The 19,632-nt window shown below is 41.8% G+C and overlaps 1 protein-coding gene and 1 long non-coding RNA gene across 2 annotated transcripts in view; one reads left to right on the top strand and one right to left on the bottom strand.

The window, feature by feature from the left end:
• The first annotated feature begins 466 nt into the window (after nucleotides 1–466).
• Nucleotides 467–19,197, top strand: LOC108804911. The gene is made up of 3 exons (XR_001942384.1): nucleotides 467–478; nucleotides 8,003–8,204; nucleotides 19,178–19,197. It is a non-coding gene; the product is annotated as an uncharacterized LOC108804911 (long non-coding RNA).
• Nucleotides 8,481–19,632, bottom strand: part of SRGAP2 (SLIT-ROBO Rho GTPase activating protein 2) — a 100,286-nt gene continuing 89,134 nt past the window's right edge. The window contains exons 18-22 of the mRNA XM_018576830.1: nucleotides 19,305–19,384; nucleotides 16,761–16,812; nucleotides 15,862–16,008; nucleotides 10,026–10,344; nucleotides 8,481–8,969 (exon numbers count right to left, since the gene is read on the bottom strand). Of these exons, the coding sequence (XP_018432332.1) occupies nucleotides 8,586–8,969; nucleotides 10,026–10,344; nucleotides 15,862–16,008; nucleotides 16,761–16,812; nucleotides 19,305–19,384 (982 nt within the window). The 3' untranslated portion in view covers nucleotides 8,481–8,585. The remainder of the gene's footprint in view (nucleotides 8,970–10,025; nucleotides 10,345–15,861; nucleotides 16,009–16,760; nucleotides 16,813–19,304; nucleotides 19,385–19,632) is intronic.

The raw sequence follows: 19,632 nt of genomic DNA, 5'->3' as shown, positions 1-19,632 counted from the left end.
TTCAAAAGAGAAGGCAGACTTTAGGGTACGTAGAATGTGGTATATAAATTGATGTGCCCCTGTTCACAGTTTGTGGCACAGCCAAGTAGATGTTGTGACTCTGGGTCTGTCATGGGTAAAAAAGACACTGAACAGCTTTAGAACTGCCCTAGGCATATAGGTCGCTACTGATATATACATAGTATTTGGAGGTTGAATAAAGACACGTCCATCAAGTCCAACCTATTTGTGTATGTGTGTATGGTCCTGTATTGGTGTGTAGCATGTATAGGTCCCTTGTGTGTTATCAATCCTAAGAGTACTTGTACCCCTGTATATTATGGTCCCTGAGGAAATCATGCAGTCGCTTCTTGAATGATTCTACACTCTCAGCCGAAATCACAGCATGTGGCAGCGAGTTCCAGACCTTGATCGATCTAACTGAGAAGACCCCCCTTCGCCCCTTGTGCTGAAATTCTTTCCCCACCAATTTTAAATGGTGGCCTCTCGTCCTTGTCATCGAGTTAATTGTAAAAAGTTTGCTGCCAATGTTACCATCTATACATGAAAATATCCAGGTGCTAAAATCTTATTGGTTATCTGAGAGCTCAGAACAAAGTTGGAGAAGCAAAAAGAAAAAAGTGCAAAGTCAAATAATGTACAGACCTTATCTGAAGCAGAGTTGGGGTGGATATAGGTTCTAGGAGTAAGATGGGAGCTCCCGGGGTCCATGGTCAACCAACAAAACTAGATATGAAAGCAGAGGAAGCCAAGTCACCTCTGCATCATCTGGATGGTGAACGAGGTGTACCCTTATATGATCCAGTTGGCATAGACATGGAGCTGTGACACATACAATCCCAGTGAAATTTAACACTCCACAGACCCTTTTATATATATAAAAAAATGGTTTTATTGAGAAGTACCCACATTAAATTCTCCATCCCTCAAATTGTAATTCAGAGAATACAAAGCACATAAATTGACATACATTATTCCAGTTACGAAACATTGCTTTTTTTTTTTTTTAAACTGTTTTTCATTTTTATCTTAACATTTAGTCAAAGGATTATAAGCATGAGAATAACACAGCTCCCAGAGAACACGTTAGTGGCCAAAGTGTCAAAACGGAGAAAAAAACCCAAAAACATTTGGACAGTGTTAGCCTATTGCAAAGAGTAATACCTTTATACTCCATTTCTCCTTTTTTGCACACACCCTATACACACAAATGTTGGTCTAAACACCTTTGCAGACTTCATGTGGCTGACATACTGTATTTACGGGGAAATATAAAATTAAAACTTGGCAGAAAGTAGATTGGTATAAAGCACATGCAAAGAACCTGCAATGGGGTGGAAAATTCCACTAGGACAGCAGAGGTAAACAAAACCTTGTCATATTTCTTTGCTTGAAACTCAAAAAGGAAGATTTAAGTGCCTGATGGTACTGTTAATCTAATATTTAGGAAAAATATGTGCATGTGCTTATATTGCTGCAAGGTGCTTTGTGCTTAGCCAGCTATAGATATTGAACTTTTGTCTTTGGTTGTAACACACCAGTAATCACATGCATCATGAAACAGTGTCACTCATGTCTTAGAAGACAGCTTCATGAAAAATGTTGTTTGCTATGTTCAAAACAAACCGCCATGTAGTGGCTGGACTAGGGCAATGTTTACAGAGCTTGGATCATATAAATTGTTTCAGAAAAAATAAGACAATGGGGGGGGGGATTCTCAAAACTAGAGCAGACAGAATCTGAAGCAGTTGCCCATGCCAACCAATTTCGATCTTTCAATCTTGAAAAGAGAAGCAGATTCCGACTGCTCCAGTTTTGATACATTTCCCACTTTGTTTTTCAACACTATAATTTATCTTTTAAATAGATGCAAGTCAGCTTTTATCTATACTTTTTCCAAAAACAACATTTTGTGACAGTCAGCCTTTGAGTATTTAAAAGTTTCAGAATATATACATGTATAGCTCTCTCTCTCTATATAAAGCCACAGTAGTCCAGCAGTCTGGATAAAGATAGACTGAGCTCCATCGAACCGTTGACAAAATGCTGATGCTTTGATTTTTTTTTATGGACATTGTGGATGAGCAGCACCTGGGCATTTACCTTACAATAAGTGTGGTGGCTACCCCTGGGAGATTATATAATATATACATATATATATCTATAGATATATATATGTATATATATATCTATAGATATATATCTATATATCTATAGATATAGATATCTATATATATATATATAGATATATATAGATATCTATATCTATAGATATATAGATATATATCTATAGATATATATCTATATATCTATAGATATAGATATCTATATATATAATTTATTATAAATAAATGGGGAAAAAATGGAATGATGAGAGGTGGATATGGCAAATAATTATGGAACAAAGTGCCAAAAAGTGACATTTCATTTGGAAAAGAAGATTGTCTTACCTGTAAAATCCTTTCCTTGGAGTACATTAATGGATATGGGAGTATTCAAGTGCATTGGGTTATATGCAGCTGCCTACAGGATATTGGACACTGGCAAATAGAGCTATAAGACAGCTCAGTATAACCCCTCCCACTCGCAGGATGCCTCTCTTTGGTTAGCAAGCAATGGTAAGAGTGGATCATAACACAAGAGGGGAGAGACCCGTGTCCCCTTACTTAGTCCCAGAAATTGATTTTACAGGGAAGACAAAAATGCCATGTGTTTATTCATACAATAAGGGACACCAGAGTATTCAAGTACATTGGGATGTCCAAAAGCAGTCCAACTGAGGGATGGGCAACACCGCAAACTAACAACGCTAAACAGGCCCATTTGCACAACACAGAGGGAACCCAACAGAGCTCACAGAGCTGCCTAAAGAACCTTGACTGAAGTTGGCATCAGGAGACCTGAAAATTCACATGGCAGAACTTAAAAAAAAAAAAAAGTGTAAACAGAAGACCAGTTGACAGTCTTGCAAATCTAAGAATCAGTTGAAGCCCAAGAAGCATTAAGACAGATTAAGTGGAGTTCACTCGCACAAGGAAAGGTTATATTTCAGAGGCCAAAATGATAAGCTTCTAAATCCCCCCTGCAGATAATGAAATGAAAAGCAGGTTGTCCCTTTTGGAGACATACAGGATAGACAAAGTGTGTCAGATTACCAGAAGGAAGCTGTAGCCAAGAGAGTCTCGAACAGCATGTACCACAACCAGACAGGAGAGGGCAACTTCCTTTACATGTTTGGGAACAGGACATAGAGAAAGGAGAACATTAAGTTAAAAATAAGAAAACCAATTAAGTGAGAAAAAAGGCCTTAGGCCTCAACACAAGCTTGCCTTTATGTACCACAAGAAAGGGTTCCTTACAGGGCAAGCCCGCCAACTCAAATTCGCAGAGGTGATGGCCCGAGGTAGGCTACTTTGTGAGTCAGTTTAGAGAGAATATCCCAGGTAAGTTCAAATGGCAGTTTCTGTAGAACAGACAGAACCAGGCTAAGGCCCCAAGGAGTCACTGGGGTTCATAAAGGGGAACAATGAAAGTGAAACTCTGCACCAAACCCTCACTAGGGATTGAGGCAAGCCTTTGAAATAAAAGCCAAGTCCAAGATTTGACCCTTGGTGGTACTTAAGGCCAAGTGCTGGTCCAGACCAGAATGGAGAAACAACAGGATTCATCCCACTGTGTGTTTCAGGTGCAATGGTATACTCTGCGAGAAGTCTATTTCCTAGCCTTCAAAAGCATATGCATAATTGACTCAGTAAGGCCCCTATCCCCTCAGGACCTTTAAAGCTAGACAGTTAAAGCCAGTAACAGAAGCAGGGTGGTAAACAGGTCCCTAGGACAGAAGATCTGGACGATCTAAGAGGGCCCATGGAGAGTCTGACTAGGTCAAAGTACCACGTTTGCAGGAACCAGTTCGGTGCGATGAGTCACTGGAATGTTCTTCCGCTCACTCCTGTGGAGTAGGCTTGGGAAGAGTTAGAGGAGCAAAAGCATAGATCATGTTGAACGGATTCCACATAGTTACAGGGTATCCACTGCGAGCGCTAGAGGATTTCTGGACCTGAAGATAAACCTGCTTACTTTGTTGTTGAATCTGGAAGCCAGAATGTTGGTGACTGAGGAGGTCTGCCTGCCAATGTACCTTGCCTATGATGTGCATGGTGGACAAGGCAGGAAGTGCTGTTCTGCTCAAGTGAGAATCTTGGTCAGATGTCCTCACTAACAAAAGGTCGAGGGATGAAGGGATAACAGAATTGCTCTAAGCTCCTGAATATTGATTTGAAGAGGAGTTTTCTCTGGCGACCAAGTCCACTAAACTGAGTGAGTACCGAGGACTCCTTGTAAGGACCTTTCAGGCCAGTGGGAGGAAATATATCCCTGACTCCAGCACTGTGCTCATGATCCACCAGGACAAGGCAAGTCTGGTTTTTGGGTCACTTTAATGCAGCAGTTCAGAGACTCAGCCTGCCTGTCCCATGCTGCCAGAATGCTGGGTTGCAATGGTCTGGAATGCAATTGGGCATAAAAGGACTGCCTCAAAAGGCAGCTATCATCAAGCTCAGAAACCTCATGCAAAAACATTGGTTGTCTCATGGGCTGCAGAGTACGGGAGAGAAGAGTACACATTTTCTCCTGAGAGAAAAACTTTGAACAGAGCCATTTCCATTACCAGATACCCCGAGCAATAGGACGTTACCAGCAGTGAATTCTGGAGGCTTAGGATCCAACTGCACCTCTGCAGGGTCTGAACAGTCAGAAGGGTGTTGGCTGAAAGTCTGCACAAACTGGTTACCCAAAAGAAGGTTGTCCAGACATCCCACTACAAGGATGCCCTAATAGTGAAGCAAGGCAAGCACCTTGGTGAAATCTCAAGGTGCAGTAGACAGACCAAAGAGAAGGGCAACAAAGTGGTAGTGTTACATGTCCACAGCAAAACGCAGGTAGCACTGGGTAGATGGAGAAGCAATGACTGACCTGGTAGATTCTGTGCAAAAAGTTTATGCTTGGTTGGAGGAAGGTGCTGTGAACCTTCATGTATAGAATGGGGCGAATGCCACTTTTGCTTTAGGAACAGTGAACAGGTTCAAGCTATATAATGGAACCCTTTCTGGAACGAGAGCTATGACCCCTTAAGGAAGTAGTTACGCCAGAGCAGTGCAGAGTCCGCCCATGTCTGTGGGGAAACAAGAGGAGTACTTCCCCGCAGGCTTGGGGAATCCCAGGGTCCAGGACTTATGGTGGAACAGAGTTCCAGGTTTAGCTTTGGACTTGGAGGCCTGGGAGAAAACAAACAACTCTTTGCCTCCAAAGTAGATTTGCCTGAATGAGTCTTGGCCTTCTTCTGCTGGGGTAAAAGGGTACTCCCACCTCTGGTGACATCCTTACAAAAGTTGTCCAGAGATTCCCCAAAAAAACCTTCTTCAAAGGCTATGCGCAAAAGGCATTTTTTGCACCAATACTCCTCTGACCAGCATTTGAGCCAAAGGGTCCTCTGCATCTGTACCTAAAGTAGACTCACCCTGCAAATTAGGTAAATATCCATCAACCCATCAACACAGTAGACCAATGAGACAGGCATGAGCTCCAGTTGTTGGAAGACAGAGGGGTCTGTAAAAGATAGGATTCGGAGAGATATACCTGGACTAGACAGCCAGATGGATGTAGTAGCAATAGTGGGTTGCAGTGCTGGGCAAGGCAGGAATAATAAGGCCTTGGAATGGGCTTTTAGCTGCTTATCAACAGGGATAGTTGAAGTCTCATTGAGACATGAAATGACAGGATCTGCAACAGGGATGGCCCACTTTTTAAGGAACCCCTTTTCAATAGGATGTTGTTGGGCTAAATACTTGGGAAGGGTAGGTCAGTCACTATACAAAAACAGACTGTAAAACTGAGTGCACCGGAAAGGTTTAACAGACTGGGGGCTTTTAAGAGAACCCAAACTGGTAACCTTACGTGCAGCGGACACAGGTTGTTACCGCTCAAGACACGTGTACTGCATCAATAAGGACCAAATGGTATCCCTAAGCTTGGAAGCAGTCAGACGACTGAGACTCCTCCTACCAAGTCACCAAGGCCATATAAGGTACTTTAATCTGCAGCTGATTGTGCAGAAGGGGTAGCCAGTTGGAAATAAAAAAATGGACTCCGGAGAGGCTTGCAGCCCTTACATTCCGAGTCAGGCAATATGGCTGAAATTTTGCCATGAACTCACATCGTAGCTGAAAATGTTTATCTGGATAGGAACGAGGAGGGAGTTACACCTGAAGGGTGAAAAGTGATCCGAGTTCTCAGTGTCAGGCCCTTCAGAACACTACAGGCCACCCTGGAACTACTAGAAAATGATATGCTGGCAGGGCACCTATTACCACAGTCAGGGATTCTAACAAGGTGTACTCACAACAATACTGCAGGATGTAGAAGGAGTTAATGCCATCTGTGACACATGACTAGAGGCAGCCAAGTACTATTCTAAATCAGATGATGCGCGTGTGTTGAGGGAATAGTGCAAGAGGAGGTCTGGAAATGCGCAGTGTGCCCAATGAGACAAAGGCCACACAGCTGCAGTGAGAGCATCCTGACCAAAAGCATAGCAAAAATAGTGCCATATTTGAAATCACAGCCAAGTGTTGGATCGAGACGGGTGCACAGCTCCCCTTCCACTGCCAGAGGATGGCATCCAGCACAGACTAAAAAAAAAGTCCAGCGCAGAGTTGTGAGACAGACCACCCAAGTCCCTTAGGGTACTCAGTAAGTGGCAAGCAGAGCAAGGCTCCTGTAAGGGCAGAAGCCATAATTCACCACAGCAGTGATGTGGACACTCCAAATAAAATTAGGGCCACATGAAATTCAGAGGACCAGCCTTATCCCAACAGTCTTTGCCTTTCCAGGGGACATAACCCCTAGGGGGTCTTCAGGGACAGGATTCCATCAACCAATGAAGCAAGGCCCTGTAAAGCACTCTGCAGCTAACTCACAATTTGTCTAGGAGAGCATCTGCCATCCTGCCTCACTTCTTTATCCCAGCATGGTCCAGGAAGGACCTCCAAAGCTATGCTGACTATCATCCCATCCAGAAAAGTAGAAGAAAAAAAAAACAAAAAAAGCCCCAGTGGCTCTGCAGAATCTAAAGAATATTGCAAGAAAAAAAAAAAGGAGTATGATCATCATGGTAAAAAAAGTTTGCTTCTCTAAGAGCAGAGAGAAGACATCAGTTCTTCTAAGGACTGAGGCATGCTGGGAGTGGGAGGGGTTATACCAGGTTGTCTCACAGCTTTGTACTTGTACTTGAATATTCCTGTTCCATCAAGAAAGGTAGACTTCCAAGTCCCTGACCTGGATTAAGTACAGAAGAAATGTGTAAAAAAGGAAGTTTGACTTTTTTGCCGAATCATGTGCTGCATGTTTACTGCAGAGCTGTGACTTACTAAAGTACTTAGTACTATACTAGTAATAAATCCAGACATAGCCATGCAAGTCACACAGCTTTACAGAATTTACAAAAGATGAGCAACAAAGATAGCCCCATATTTTGTATTTAGAAACATTTTAAATTAGGTTTTCAATGCTAAGCACCATTCCTGTAATATTAAAAATTTAGTACAGTGAGAACCAGATACAGATTAAACAGAATGTGAAGTCACCCAGAACAAAAACACTTCAAAGATATCTCATGACAATCAAGACTGCCGTCACAGGAGTGGAAACCTTTTGCTCATATTTTGAAAGGAAGCATGAAACTGGGAATGCAATAGTAAATCTAAGAATCAGAGTACGTTCCCATGCAGGATCAATTTGAATACTGTCATACAGTCAATGCCTTTTTACTAGAGACAGTTTTGTATCTATTAAACCACAAATTTGTAAAGGAATACTTAGAAGGACCGTCAGACACTATTTGCATCTATCTATCTAGAATAAAAATGTCTTGACACTAAAAAGACACCATATACGTCGAGTCATACTAGTAAATCTATTAACTTTAAGCCCGTAAGTAATTTCCAAGATGCCGTTTTAACAGCTGAATTAGTCTAAAATGCAAGAAAAGGTGAATGCAATGTACCCTGTAGAATGTCTTTAATATATTCTAAAAGTTCCAAGACATGGTAGTTGTTCTCTTATGTCTGTGTTTTAAGAGCACTAAAACATGTAAGTTATAATGTAGTTCTAATATAAGTAACATACGGGAGAAAGTAAAAAAAAAAGAAGTCTGAAATCATTTTTTCATTAACCAAGATAACTGTTAGAGTTCATTACCCAACATATAAGATTTCTAAGACACCTACTCACTGCAAATTAAAAATGCAGTTATGCATAAAAGAGAACAGCAACTTTATAAATATTATCCATTATCACTGGGAGCAGCAGACATTTAAAATGAGACCTTATATACTTCTCATTCCGCTGTTAGATTAAATAGAATCCTACATGGGACTGGTCCTTCCAGCAACACTTTTCTACTTGGTGTTTGACCCATTATCATCATCAGGACTCCTGTTATCACTTAAACACTCTTCAGCACAAGTCTTTATATACAAAATCAAGATTGTAAATATGAAATTCACAGTGAAGGCTCTATATAACCTGTTTCACACAGGGCAATATTTATCTGGAGGCTGTTGTCCAGATGTAGGTCTCGCACTACTTGGAGCAAGAGGATTGGATCTAGGGAACATAGTCGGCTTGGGACGGGTAGCTGGAGGCCGTGAATGGGGTAGATGTACTGATTTGGCAGTACGGAAGGAATAGGGGATGTCACTGGCAGAACTTGAGCTGCGCTGGAAACCAGGCTCTGTGTCTTGCAGTACTTGAGTATGAAGAGGGCTAGAAGGCTCAGAACTGGGAGTAGCCATAGGAGAAGTCTTTAGAGGATCCAAGGTGTCCAGGACAATATCTGGGGCATGTTTTGCACTGCTCTGATGCTCTAGATCCCGCAGTTCACTAAGGGCAGAATTCATTGTTGCTTCAATATCCTGGAAAAAAAAAAAAAAAAGGTTTAGTTTAGTAGATACTCAAGTATTACATGATAACGTTTTACCTGCCAAATGGTAATAGTGCGAAATGTATCTTTAGTTCTAGACATGCAGGATGCCTAGAACTAAACATAAATGAGGTAATACATTAGAGTGTATTGTAAAAGCAACATGAAAGAAATCCTGGCAAGTCATAAAGAATGGGGGCTACAGTGAGTCAAGAAAAAAACCCAAAACGTTTGGGTAAAAAATGATCACGTTTTTTCAGATGTTAACGTTCACTGTGACTTGCAAATGAACAGCATAGAATCATGTTGGTGCAACAGTTTTTCATCAGTTTCTATAAGTTAGAACCATGAACCCTTTCGCTGTCAGGCCCTGCACTCCCCTTCTAAACTCAGGTGGCTATATCATTTTTGCAATATTTCACACCTGATATAGCAGAACTGTCCTCTGTAAGTCTAATCATGACATATTGCACTGCACAGCGGACAGCAACTAGGCCCAAGCAGATGCAAGGTCTCACTCAGCAGGGGGAATGTGGGACCTCTGTAGAGAGACCATTGGTTGCAGAGAGCTAGATTCCATCTCTACAGTGTGATGACAGGCAACAGGTTTTTCTATTCAGGCTGATGCACATGGAATGTAGCAAATTTAAACCGAAAGTTCGATTGGGCTTTAAGGTGCATCTATACTTTGTTCAGGGAAAAGTACCAGGTTAACTTCGTAATGGGGGAGGGAGTTTATACCGGCCTCTGTACCAGTGCACAGACACGTTGCATTGTGGGAGGAATAGGAGGGAATCACATGCTTCCCAATACCCATAAGTACTATGCATTACACCTTGCTAAAGTGAGAAACCAGGGTGGCAGAAGGAAATATAAGCTGAAGGGGTGGGTGAAGTGGTGTTATGTGAACCCATTACTTTGCTATGGATGGGCAATTTAATGATTCACTTAGGAGCAGCTGCTGGAATGGCTGGGTGGGACTACTAAGTTTAGCATAACAGTGTGTGCCTGTAAATTTTAGAAAGATATGACAACCAAAGAAAATAACCTGAGCAATAATCACTGGATCCAAAGGGCGATGATTATTGAAACTCTTTGACCTGCTGGCAGCCATTGCTTTCCGAACTTGGGAGGAGTCCATCTTGTTTCTAAGTGAGGAGTGTCGGCTAATGCTGCCAACAGCTCCATGCCCACTGATAGAGCAGCGATCTGGAGCTTCGCGATAAAAGCTTGGGTTCATGATGGGCTGAGAAGATGGCCTTACAGTTGCTGCTGGAGAAGCTGGTTCAGATGTGTCAGAGCTGGAGAGACTGTCACTCTGGTGTAATGGTCTTCGGATACTACCAGGATCTGGTCTCTTCCTTTGCCTGAATTAAGGGAGAAAAAAAAAATTAAACTGGGGTGTATATAGTTCTTGAATAGTGAGATGAAACAAAGACAATTTGCAAAACATTATTACAATTTTGTGAATACAATGAAATAAGAAAGAACTCAAGACACCTGGTGGAGGGACTGTTTCATAGTACACAATATTTTGATGACAACATTACAGGAAAATTAGCTGCAACATGGTAGTAAGAAAGTGGGGTGATTTTTATTTCAGGTATGACCCCAAGGGTGTATAACTGTGTATAAAACAGAACTAAATCACTATAAATAAATAGAGAAGCTCCAACCATATAGAATATACAATTAGAATCCGTAAAAATCAAGTCCAATAGATTATATACTTAATAAGTGCTAATAAACATCAAAAAATAAAAAAGTCCCGGCAGCCGAAACACTTGATTTTCCCCTCTGTGCCGCTGGCTGTATCTCAGGGATGAGGAGTCCGATCCTTTCGGATAGAATGTTACCAAAGTGCTTTGCCGTATGTCCCGCAGATTTTTAAGGATGAACAAAAGAGAGAACCTTCATAGCGTAATATATAAAGCCTTAAAAAAAATTTTATTCGAAAAATTAGGCTTACAAGGCAAAGAATTTTCGGCCAGCTAAAATCAGCACAGAAACAAGCATAAAACCTCGTGTTTGTGAACTCAGCATCTACTCTCCTCGACGCTTTTCGTCATGTGACTTCCTCAGAAGGGGAGGAAGTCACTTCTGAGGAAGTCACATGACGAAACGCATCGAGGAGAGTAGACGCTGAGTTCACAGACACGAGGTTTTATGCTGGTTTCTGTGCTGATTTTAGCTGGCCGAAAATTCTTTGCCTTGTAAGCCTATTTTTTTGGAATAAATTTTTTTTAAGGCTTTATATATTACGCTATGAAGGTTCTCTCTTTTGTTCATCCTTAAAAATCTGCGGGACATACGGCAAAGCACTTTGGTAACATTCTATCCGAAAGGATTGGACTCCTCATCCCTGAGATACAGCCAGCGGCATAGAGGGGAAAATCAAGTGTTTCGCTGCCGGGACTCGCAGAGAAGTCTTCTATGTTTAAGTCTAACCACGCCACCACTTGCTACGAGCTTTCTTCCAACTTCCCTTTGGTGAGTACCCACCCGAGAGGGGCTGCTCGGATCATCTTCAAGCACATTGCTATCTTTGTATATTTGCATATTTGCACACGGAGTTCACCGTTCACCGGATTATTCTACCTATTTGGACACATTTTTTTTTTATTTTTTTTTGATGTTTATTAGCACTTATTAACTATATAATCTATTGGACTTGATTTTTACTGATTCTAATTGTATATTCTATATGGTTGGAGCTTCTCTATTTATTTATAGTGATTTAGTTCTGTTTTATACACAGTTATACACCTAATAGGTTTATAAACCGGTTTTTGCCCGAAAACCTACCCTTCGCTCCTTTGCACATTTTACCCCTAGCGCTTTGCTTTTTTCGATCATATTAGGATTTATCCCTCTTCAGAGCAGCTTCGGGTTTTAATTATTCATTCACATTTTCATTTTTAATTCATTTATTCCTATATTACCACTGTGACGGAATGCACCATCACTGTGCTAGTTGGAGGGGGCTGCAGGCCGGCCTCTTACCCACCGATTATGGCCCAGCAAGAGAACAGGAGATTTTGGGGCTAGATGTACATTTTATATGCAGACAGTGACTGTTGCCCTCTGTGAAATATATGTTTTAAAATGGTGGAGGACAAGGACTTGGCCACATGGTTTGTCTATTCAAAATGGAGAGACTTAATTAAGTGAAGTCAGTTGCATAGCTTCCCCCCCCACCTGTTATCTGATGCTCACCCTATTGTACTGTGACTGTGTATGTAAATGTCTGATTCCCTGTGTAAGCTGTTATCTGTGTTTGTCATGAGGGGGAGGGGTTGTAGCCCTCCCAGTGTCTCTAAAGTGAATGTCCTTTGTTTAATAAAGCAGTTGCTCTTTCTATGTTGAACCTTCAACATGAGTTTTGCCTCGTGATTGGGGGTTAGGGGCTGGTTACTGCCAATCTGCTGGCTGAGAGTGGGGTTTGGCGGGCAGGAGACGCTCTTTGGCGGAGGTACCCAGTCGGGGTACCAGGCGGTCCGTCACAACCACCCCCCTCCAGAAGCGCAGATTAACTTGTTTACATGACCCCAAGGGCCCAGACACTCTACTGCACTGTGGTCATGCACATTTTAGTGCATGTTACTCTAACACACATCATTGCATTGTACTATATATTTTGTATTGCAGTGCCGTTCATAAAGAATGGCACTACACACACTAGCGGACAGTGTTGAAGAACACACACAGGTATGGTGAACTGCATTGCTGAAAATGCTGCACATGCATAGCATGGTCTGTGTTAAGCTGCATTGCTGAAAATACAATTCCTATGTCAAAGTGATGTTAAACCTTCTGTTTTTTGTTTTTTTAACCGTTTCTATTTATAGGGCCCAGATTTACTTTAAAAAAACTTTTTATTTCCTCGTTCTCTAGTGGTATCTCCCCCGTATGGGTGCCTCCATCATCTATCCAGCTGCTGTGAAGGCACCCGTGCGTGCACGCTCACGGTCGTGCCTATCCATAGACACACACACAGCATGCAGCTGGCCATGCCCCCACCTTTGCAGTAACAGTTCGACAAACAGCAGAAATTTTTTTTAAATTTTTGCCCGCAGTTACAAACAGGTCATATTAAAAGAAGGAAATTATTTAGTATGGCTTTGGCTGACTCAAGATGACTAAATGGCAACCTCTGTTGCTCATACAATGTATACATTTAAAAATGAAATGTGAAGAAGTGAATATGGTAAGAGATAAATCAGCAGGAAGAGGATTATCCAGATGCGAGTGATTTAGACTTGAAAGTAGAATAAAGGAAATACAAAAATGGAAAAAAAATCCCCCAAAAAGTTACTAATACAGGCAGTCCCTGGGTTACGGACGTCCGACTTATGTACAATCCGTACTTACGAACGGGGTCCACAGTTCTCCTAAATGTACCAGCAGCTGCCGATACATTTAGGAGAACTGTGGCTGCGGCAGCCTTTGTCCTTTCAAATCCCCGCTGCTCTCCGCGCCTGTGTTGGCGGAGGCAGCAGGGACACAGACCGCTGCATACCGCCGATGCCCCACGTACCTCCGCTGATGTGCCGGCTTCCTCTTCAGCCGTTCAGTCACCTTCCCAGGTTCGGACGATCCTCCGGTCTCCTGGTCCGGCCGCGGCTCCTCTGCCCCGCCCCGTGCCTACTCTTCATTGCAGGCTGGGAGCCATACCCAGCCTGCTATTGGATATTGTAAAATGCAATAGCATGTAGCAAGCTGGCTATTGCACCCGCCCACTGTCTGCTGTCAATCAGCATGGGGGGACCTAATAGAGAACTTTCTGCTTCAGGCCCCTCCTCTGCTGAAAGGTAAGTTCTCCCCAAGCATGAGAACAGATACAGATTTAAAAGGAAGAGCAGCAAAGAGAAGGGGAACAACCATGGATTACAGTAAGGCACACATTACAGTATTGGTTTATGTTAAAAAATCTGAGGGTTTAATGTCACTTTAAGTACAAACCTAAAGTCCCTAACTTGTATGTAACCCGGGTGACTGCCTGTATACATAGTCCTGCTGTGGGAATAATAATATGTACAGGAAGGCTACGTAATGAGTCTATGCAATGACGAGAAGAATTATCAGTAATTGAAGTAAAATGTACTCCCTCACATGGTGGAGGAGCTGACCAGGAGCTGGCAGTAGGTTTATTTGGTAGGTGTTCTGTTAGAAAGGGAATTTAACCACTTCAGCTTTCATACCTTTAAACCCCTTTTGACCAGAGCTATTTTTTACATAACTGCCTGTTTATTTAGTGATCATTTTGTATTTCAGATAATGCAAAAATTATTTTAATTTCTATGTAATATATAGCCAAATGAAAAAAAATCATGTTAGTGGTAAAAAAGGTTTACTGTAAATAAAAAAAAAAAGTGTATACATTTCATTCTATAAAAATTGTCCCATTTAAAACGCAAAATATTTGTTACAAAATGAAAAAAACTGCGCTTTTTTTTCAACTTTGCACATTTTTTTTGCACAATATATTAATGGTAAACTAAAGATTTACTTATTGAAAAATCTTTTTCTTGAAGTCCACAGGAATATATTAATCCTGAAACATTTAGGTTATATTCTGGAGGTTTGGATGCTCGCAAACCAAAACAAATTGAAGGCCCGTCCCCATATAATCCCCACCTCAGTGAGCAGTACATAATATCACTAAACACAGAGGGCTAAATAGAATTTAGGAAAAAGATTTTACAGTAAATACAAAAATCCTATTTTCTTTATCGTTTATTTTAGGACACAGGAATGCAGTAATATTTACACATTTGGGATTTCCAAAAGCAGTCCAACTGAGGGGAGGACAGCAGCTACTGCTGGATTTGGGATAGAACCAGAAGCCATCTGTAACAATCAGAAGGATTAAGGCCTAAATCTGAACCATAAGAGGTGAAGTTCCCAACAGGACAGTGAAACTGCTTAAGGCTGGGCACACACCTTACAACCATCGCAAGACTTTTGTCTTGCGATGGTTGTAAGGTACTTAAAAAAAACGTACAATCTCCCTATGTTGCATAGGCAGATTGTACTTGCGATGATCGCAAGCCACGCCCCCTGAGGGGCGGGCTTCCGATGACCGCAATGCCGAACGGGCAGTGTGCGCTTGCGCACACCGGCCCTTGCGGCTGTTATGGTATGGAAATGCCACAAACCCGCCGAACATCGTACGATGCTCGGCGGGTTTTCGAACATGTCCATAAGTTTAAAGTCGTGCGACCTTACAGTAGTAGAGAATTAAATTGTGTGTATCTTCCTGCACTCCTTACCAGATCTCCTAGGAGATGATGTCTGTAATAGGGTGCTTGTAGCGACCACGGAGGCACCGTGTAGTCAAGTAGTAATTCCAAAAGATGTCACCAGCACTCCAAAAGTAGATTCAATATATTTTAAAGACAACGGTCATTCAAAATCACAAGTATTAAACACTGAACAAACTTTAAGCCCAACTCGACACAAAAAGCTTGCACACACCGTTTCCTCAAAAGTTACTTGCCTTGATGTACGTTTTCTTATTCACTCTGCAAATCTTCTAGAGCTTACGTCTGAGTGGGCAGAGAAGTACAGAAGGAGCTGTACTTCCACCCACAGTAAACCAGACCTCAGCACTACGGTTGCATCTATGCCTTCTTCTCCTCCTGGTTATTCAGAAAACACAAAGCCCAGGTTTCATTTGTGAATGAGACCTGCTGTGCTAACATCCGAGCGTGTACAAAAAGTACAGCGAGAGTTGTACTTGCATTCACATGTAAACATGATTTGCAAGTGAAAAAAAGTGTACCTCAAGGCAAGTGGCTTTTAAGTAAACTAAGTGAGCAACTCGTTTAAAACCAGAAAGCTTACTGTGCCCAGAGTTGGGCTTTAAGCCTTGATGAACTTACTTGTTAATGTTTGCAAGGTAAATGTCCGCCACATGGCTTCCAACAGAGCAGCCGAGACTGGCTCTAGTCATAACTTTCTCTTCAGTCAGTGTCTCAGAACTCTCTGAATCAGAACGAGGACTAGATCTTTCACTAGGGGGGCCATCACTGTGGGAAAACATAACAAAAATCAAGAATGAATAGGCTTAGAATACATTATAGCAAGGGATATATCTCGCTATCACAACGATCGGAGTCAGAATAATACAATTCCTTTAGAGCCCATTCATGCCAGACTCAGTGTCGTGCTACACTATATTGCCAAAAGTATTGGGACGCCTGCCTTTACACACACATGAACTTTAATGGCATCCCAGTCTTAGACGGTAGGGTTCAATATTGAGTTGGCCCACCCTTTGCAGCCATAACACCTTCAACTCTTCTGGGAAGGCGTCCACAAGGTTTAGGCGTGTGTCTATGGGAACGTCTGACCAGTCTTCCAGAAGCGCATTTGTGAGGTCAGGTAATGATGTTGGACGAGAAGGCCGGGCTCGCGGTCTCCACTCTAATTCATCCCAATGGTCTATCAGGTTGAGGTCAGGACTCTGTGCAGGCCAGTCAAGTTAGGCCAACCCAAACTCATGGAACATGGAAATGCATGACAAATCTGCAGTTTCTGGGTGTAAATGGGCCCTTAATTCCAGATCATAAATAATGGTTGCATTAGTATTCTTACATAGAATTCTAGGTATGTAAACACCTTGCAAATTCATTAGATTTTGAAACTTTAAACACCATTCATAGGTACAGTATGGGTGCACTTCTTCAGCCTGGAATTTGACAATTTACACTAGTTTGGAATATTTGAAACAACCTTCAAATTACAAAAATTACAAGTAACCAGGTTCAAAAACACATACCTTCCTCTTATAATCCTCTTGCTGCTGTATGCAATGTTATCGGAGTAGGCGCCTGTGTAACAGTGGAAAAATATGTTAATAAAAGTTCCAGATTTAATATGTTCCTCGAGGATACAAAAGCACAATATCCTTTTGACCTACAGGGACATATGCCACATTTATACCATTGTGCAAGCATACCTAGAACCTAGAGGTGCACCGAAATAAAATAAAAAGAGAGTCAGGCCAAAACCGAAAATGTTTTTTATTCTAACTTTTTCAAAAATTTTATTTTTATAAACTTTTAAATGTTTTCATATTTTATTTATGCATTTTTAATATTTTTTTACTTTTAGGGGCTTTGGGCTTCTCTTTTTCCGCAGCCTCTCTTAGAAATGAACAGGAATCCTCTATACTTTGTGTCCCTGTTCATTCATAACATGAGGACAGAGTGTTTACTATATCCACAATCATGAAATCCCATTCATTCATAATTGGGGACAGTAAACATACTATGTCCTCAATTATTTACAAACACTCAGCAATCACTGATTGCTGAGTATTTGTACCCGCTCTCCATCCTGACAGCTGTCACAGGAGGCTGGGCGGGACGGTGCGGGAGGAGAGCTCAGCCTCCTGTAACAGCGCTGGCTGTCTCCGCCCACACTGCTCTCCTCTGATCTGTGACAGGTGGCTGAGCGGTACGGGAGAAGAGATGCCGGCCGCTCACAGCACTCTCCTCCCGTACCGCTCAGCCTCCTGTGACAGCTTCTCTCCTCCCCGCTGGGACACAGAGCAGCGCCCAGCAGGGAGGAGAGAAATCACAGATGCACCGCTATTTTGGGCAAAAAATTGCACTTTCGACATTTTGCCAAAAGTGCCATTTTCGGCTAGGTTTCGGCAGCCGATATGTCAGTGCACCTCTACTAGAACCTCTGCAAATCATGTACAGCAATCACATGAAGATACTGTACATCTGCACTTATCCACTAACACCAAAACTGTTTAACAAGTACTGTTGATAAGCCAAACTTATTTTGCAACAGAAGCTACAAAATATCTTCATCCTCAGATACAACAAACTAAAGATTGTTTTTGGATAAACTAAAATTAGCTTTTGACAACAGATGTCATTTATCATGTCCTCAGAAATAAGCTTTTCATGCCAATGATTGTTTGTCCTAACAGCCAGTGGACATGAAATCACTGACAAAGCTCATATGACATCAACCCCAACAAACAATGGGGGAATTCATTTCTGGCACTATTGTCCCTCTAAAACCATTTGCATCTAATTAAAAAAGCCTTGTGACAGTTTTGGTTGCAGTTCTGACACATGCAATAGATTCAGGTAGTGCTGATTATCACACCTTTAAGGACCAGTATGACTGTGATAAGAGTAAAAAAGAATTACCGCAAGTTCACAGGATAGGAAACTGGCAGTAATAAAGACCAACACCGATCTAGCGTACAGAGAGGCACCAGTGCTCAGAGTGGGGCATGATGTGCTGAGAAGTTGTCATGAATATGACAGCTTCCTGCGAATGGTTCATTGGTTGCTACGACACCAGGTTGTTGGTATCCTAGCCCCATTCAGCTGCCAGCCAGGAGATTGCCTTAGCAGACAGCTAAATGTAAACAGTGGGGCAGGGGATCCTGGCAGATATCATTACTCAAATATGGCTATATTTGGGTAATGATGTCAGCTAGCATCACATGCAACAATGTTTGCATTCAGACATCTGCCCGAGAATCTCCTGTCTGGCAGCCAAACAGGGCACAGGATAAATCAATGGTTGCCAAGATGCTGTTGGCTACATAGCTGACAGCCTATTGGGAACAAATAATGCTGACAGCGGGAGGAGCCTGACAAGGAACTCAGAGACTAGCTCCCCATCAGGTCCATCTCCCTGGTGATTGACAGCAGGTAGTGGTTGGATTCCATAGCCAATAGACAGTCTGCTATTGACTAATCTGCCCACTGTCTGCTGTCAATCAGTAACAGAGCGGACCTAATGGGAAACTAGTCCCCCACCATCCAAATCAGGCTCTACCTACTGTCAGCATCCCCGATTGGTAAAGATGCTGTTGTCTGCAAAGCAGAAGAATACTGATCTACAGAATATACAGAAAAGAGAAACATATGCAGTAAATCTCTGGAATACATACACAATTTCCCATGCTATATCCCTTTAAAAACCCTGTAAGTATAGAAAGATACCTGCTGATCTGCAGACATGCACTCTGCAACTAATTTCTTGTGGGCTGCCCAGTATTTTTGTAGAGTGAATGATATCAGCTCTGTCCAGCTGCCCTTTAATAAACTAATGAATCCCTCCAACTATCCTAATCCCATATACTAAAAGAGAAAGGGGGGGGGGGGGGGTTCCCCGAGAGGAGACAACACAAAACAGCTCTGAATTTCTCAGGATTAACAGTTTTTTTTTGCACTTACTGAACAGATATAACTAATCACTTTCAATTGTGTATATATACAAAAGCAAAGCAGAGCAAATAAGAGGTTTATTATATGAGGTTAGGGTGTTCATACACCAACAGACTCACCATTGTCTGTGGTGTGCATCTCAACTGCTATATCCAAAACAGAATCGTCCAAAGAGATGGGCACGCTATGAGAACTTTCACTAGAGATAAATAGGTAAGGAAAAATATTGGATCATTTTGATTACTAAGATAATCACATACACAGCCGAAAAACATATGTAAAGTAAGGGTTAAATAAGAGAAATTATAGAATGAAAAAACAAAAAGTCCAAAATGCAAAAGTAAACTGTAAAAGTATTTTTTTTTAAAACAAGTGTGAATTGTGGAAGTTATAAAACAATAATGTGGTAGTGAAGGGGTGTATTTATAAAACATTTGCAGAGCTAAT

Source organism: Nanorana parkeri, unplaced genomic scaffold (assembly GCF_000935625.1).
Source record: "Nanorana parkeri isolate BGI_ZX_2015 unplaced genomic scaffold, ASM93562v1 scaffold77, whole genome shotgun sequence".
NCBI lineage: Eukaryota > Metazoa > Chordata > Amphibia > Anura > Dicroglossidae > Nanorana > Nanorana parkeri.
Note: the sequence above shows the minus strand (reverse complement) of the source record. Positions and strands in the feature narration are given on the sequence as shown.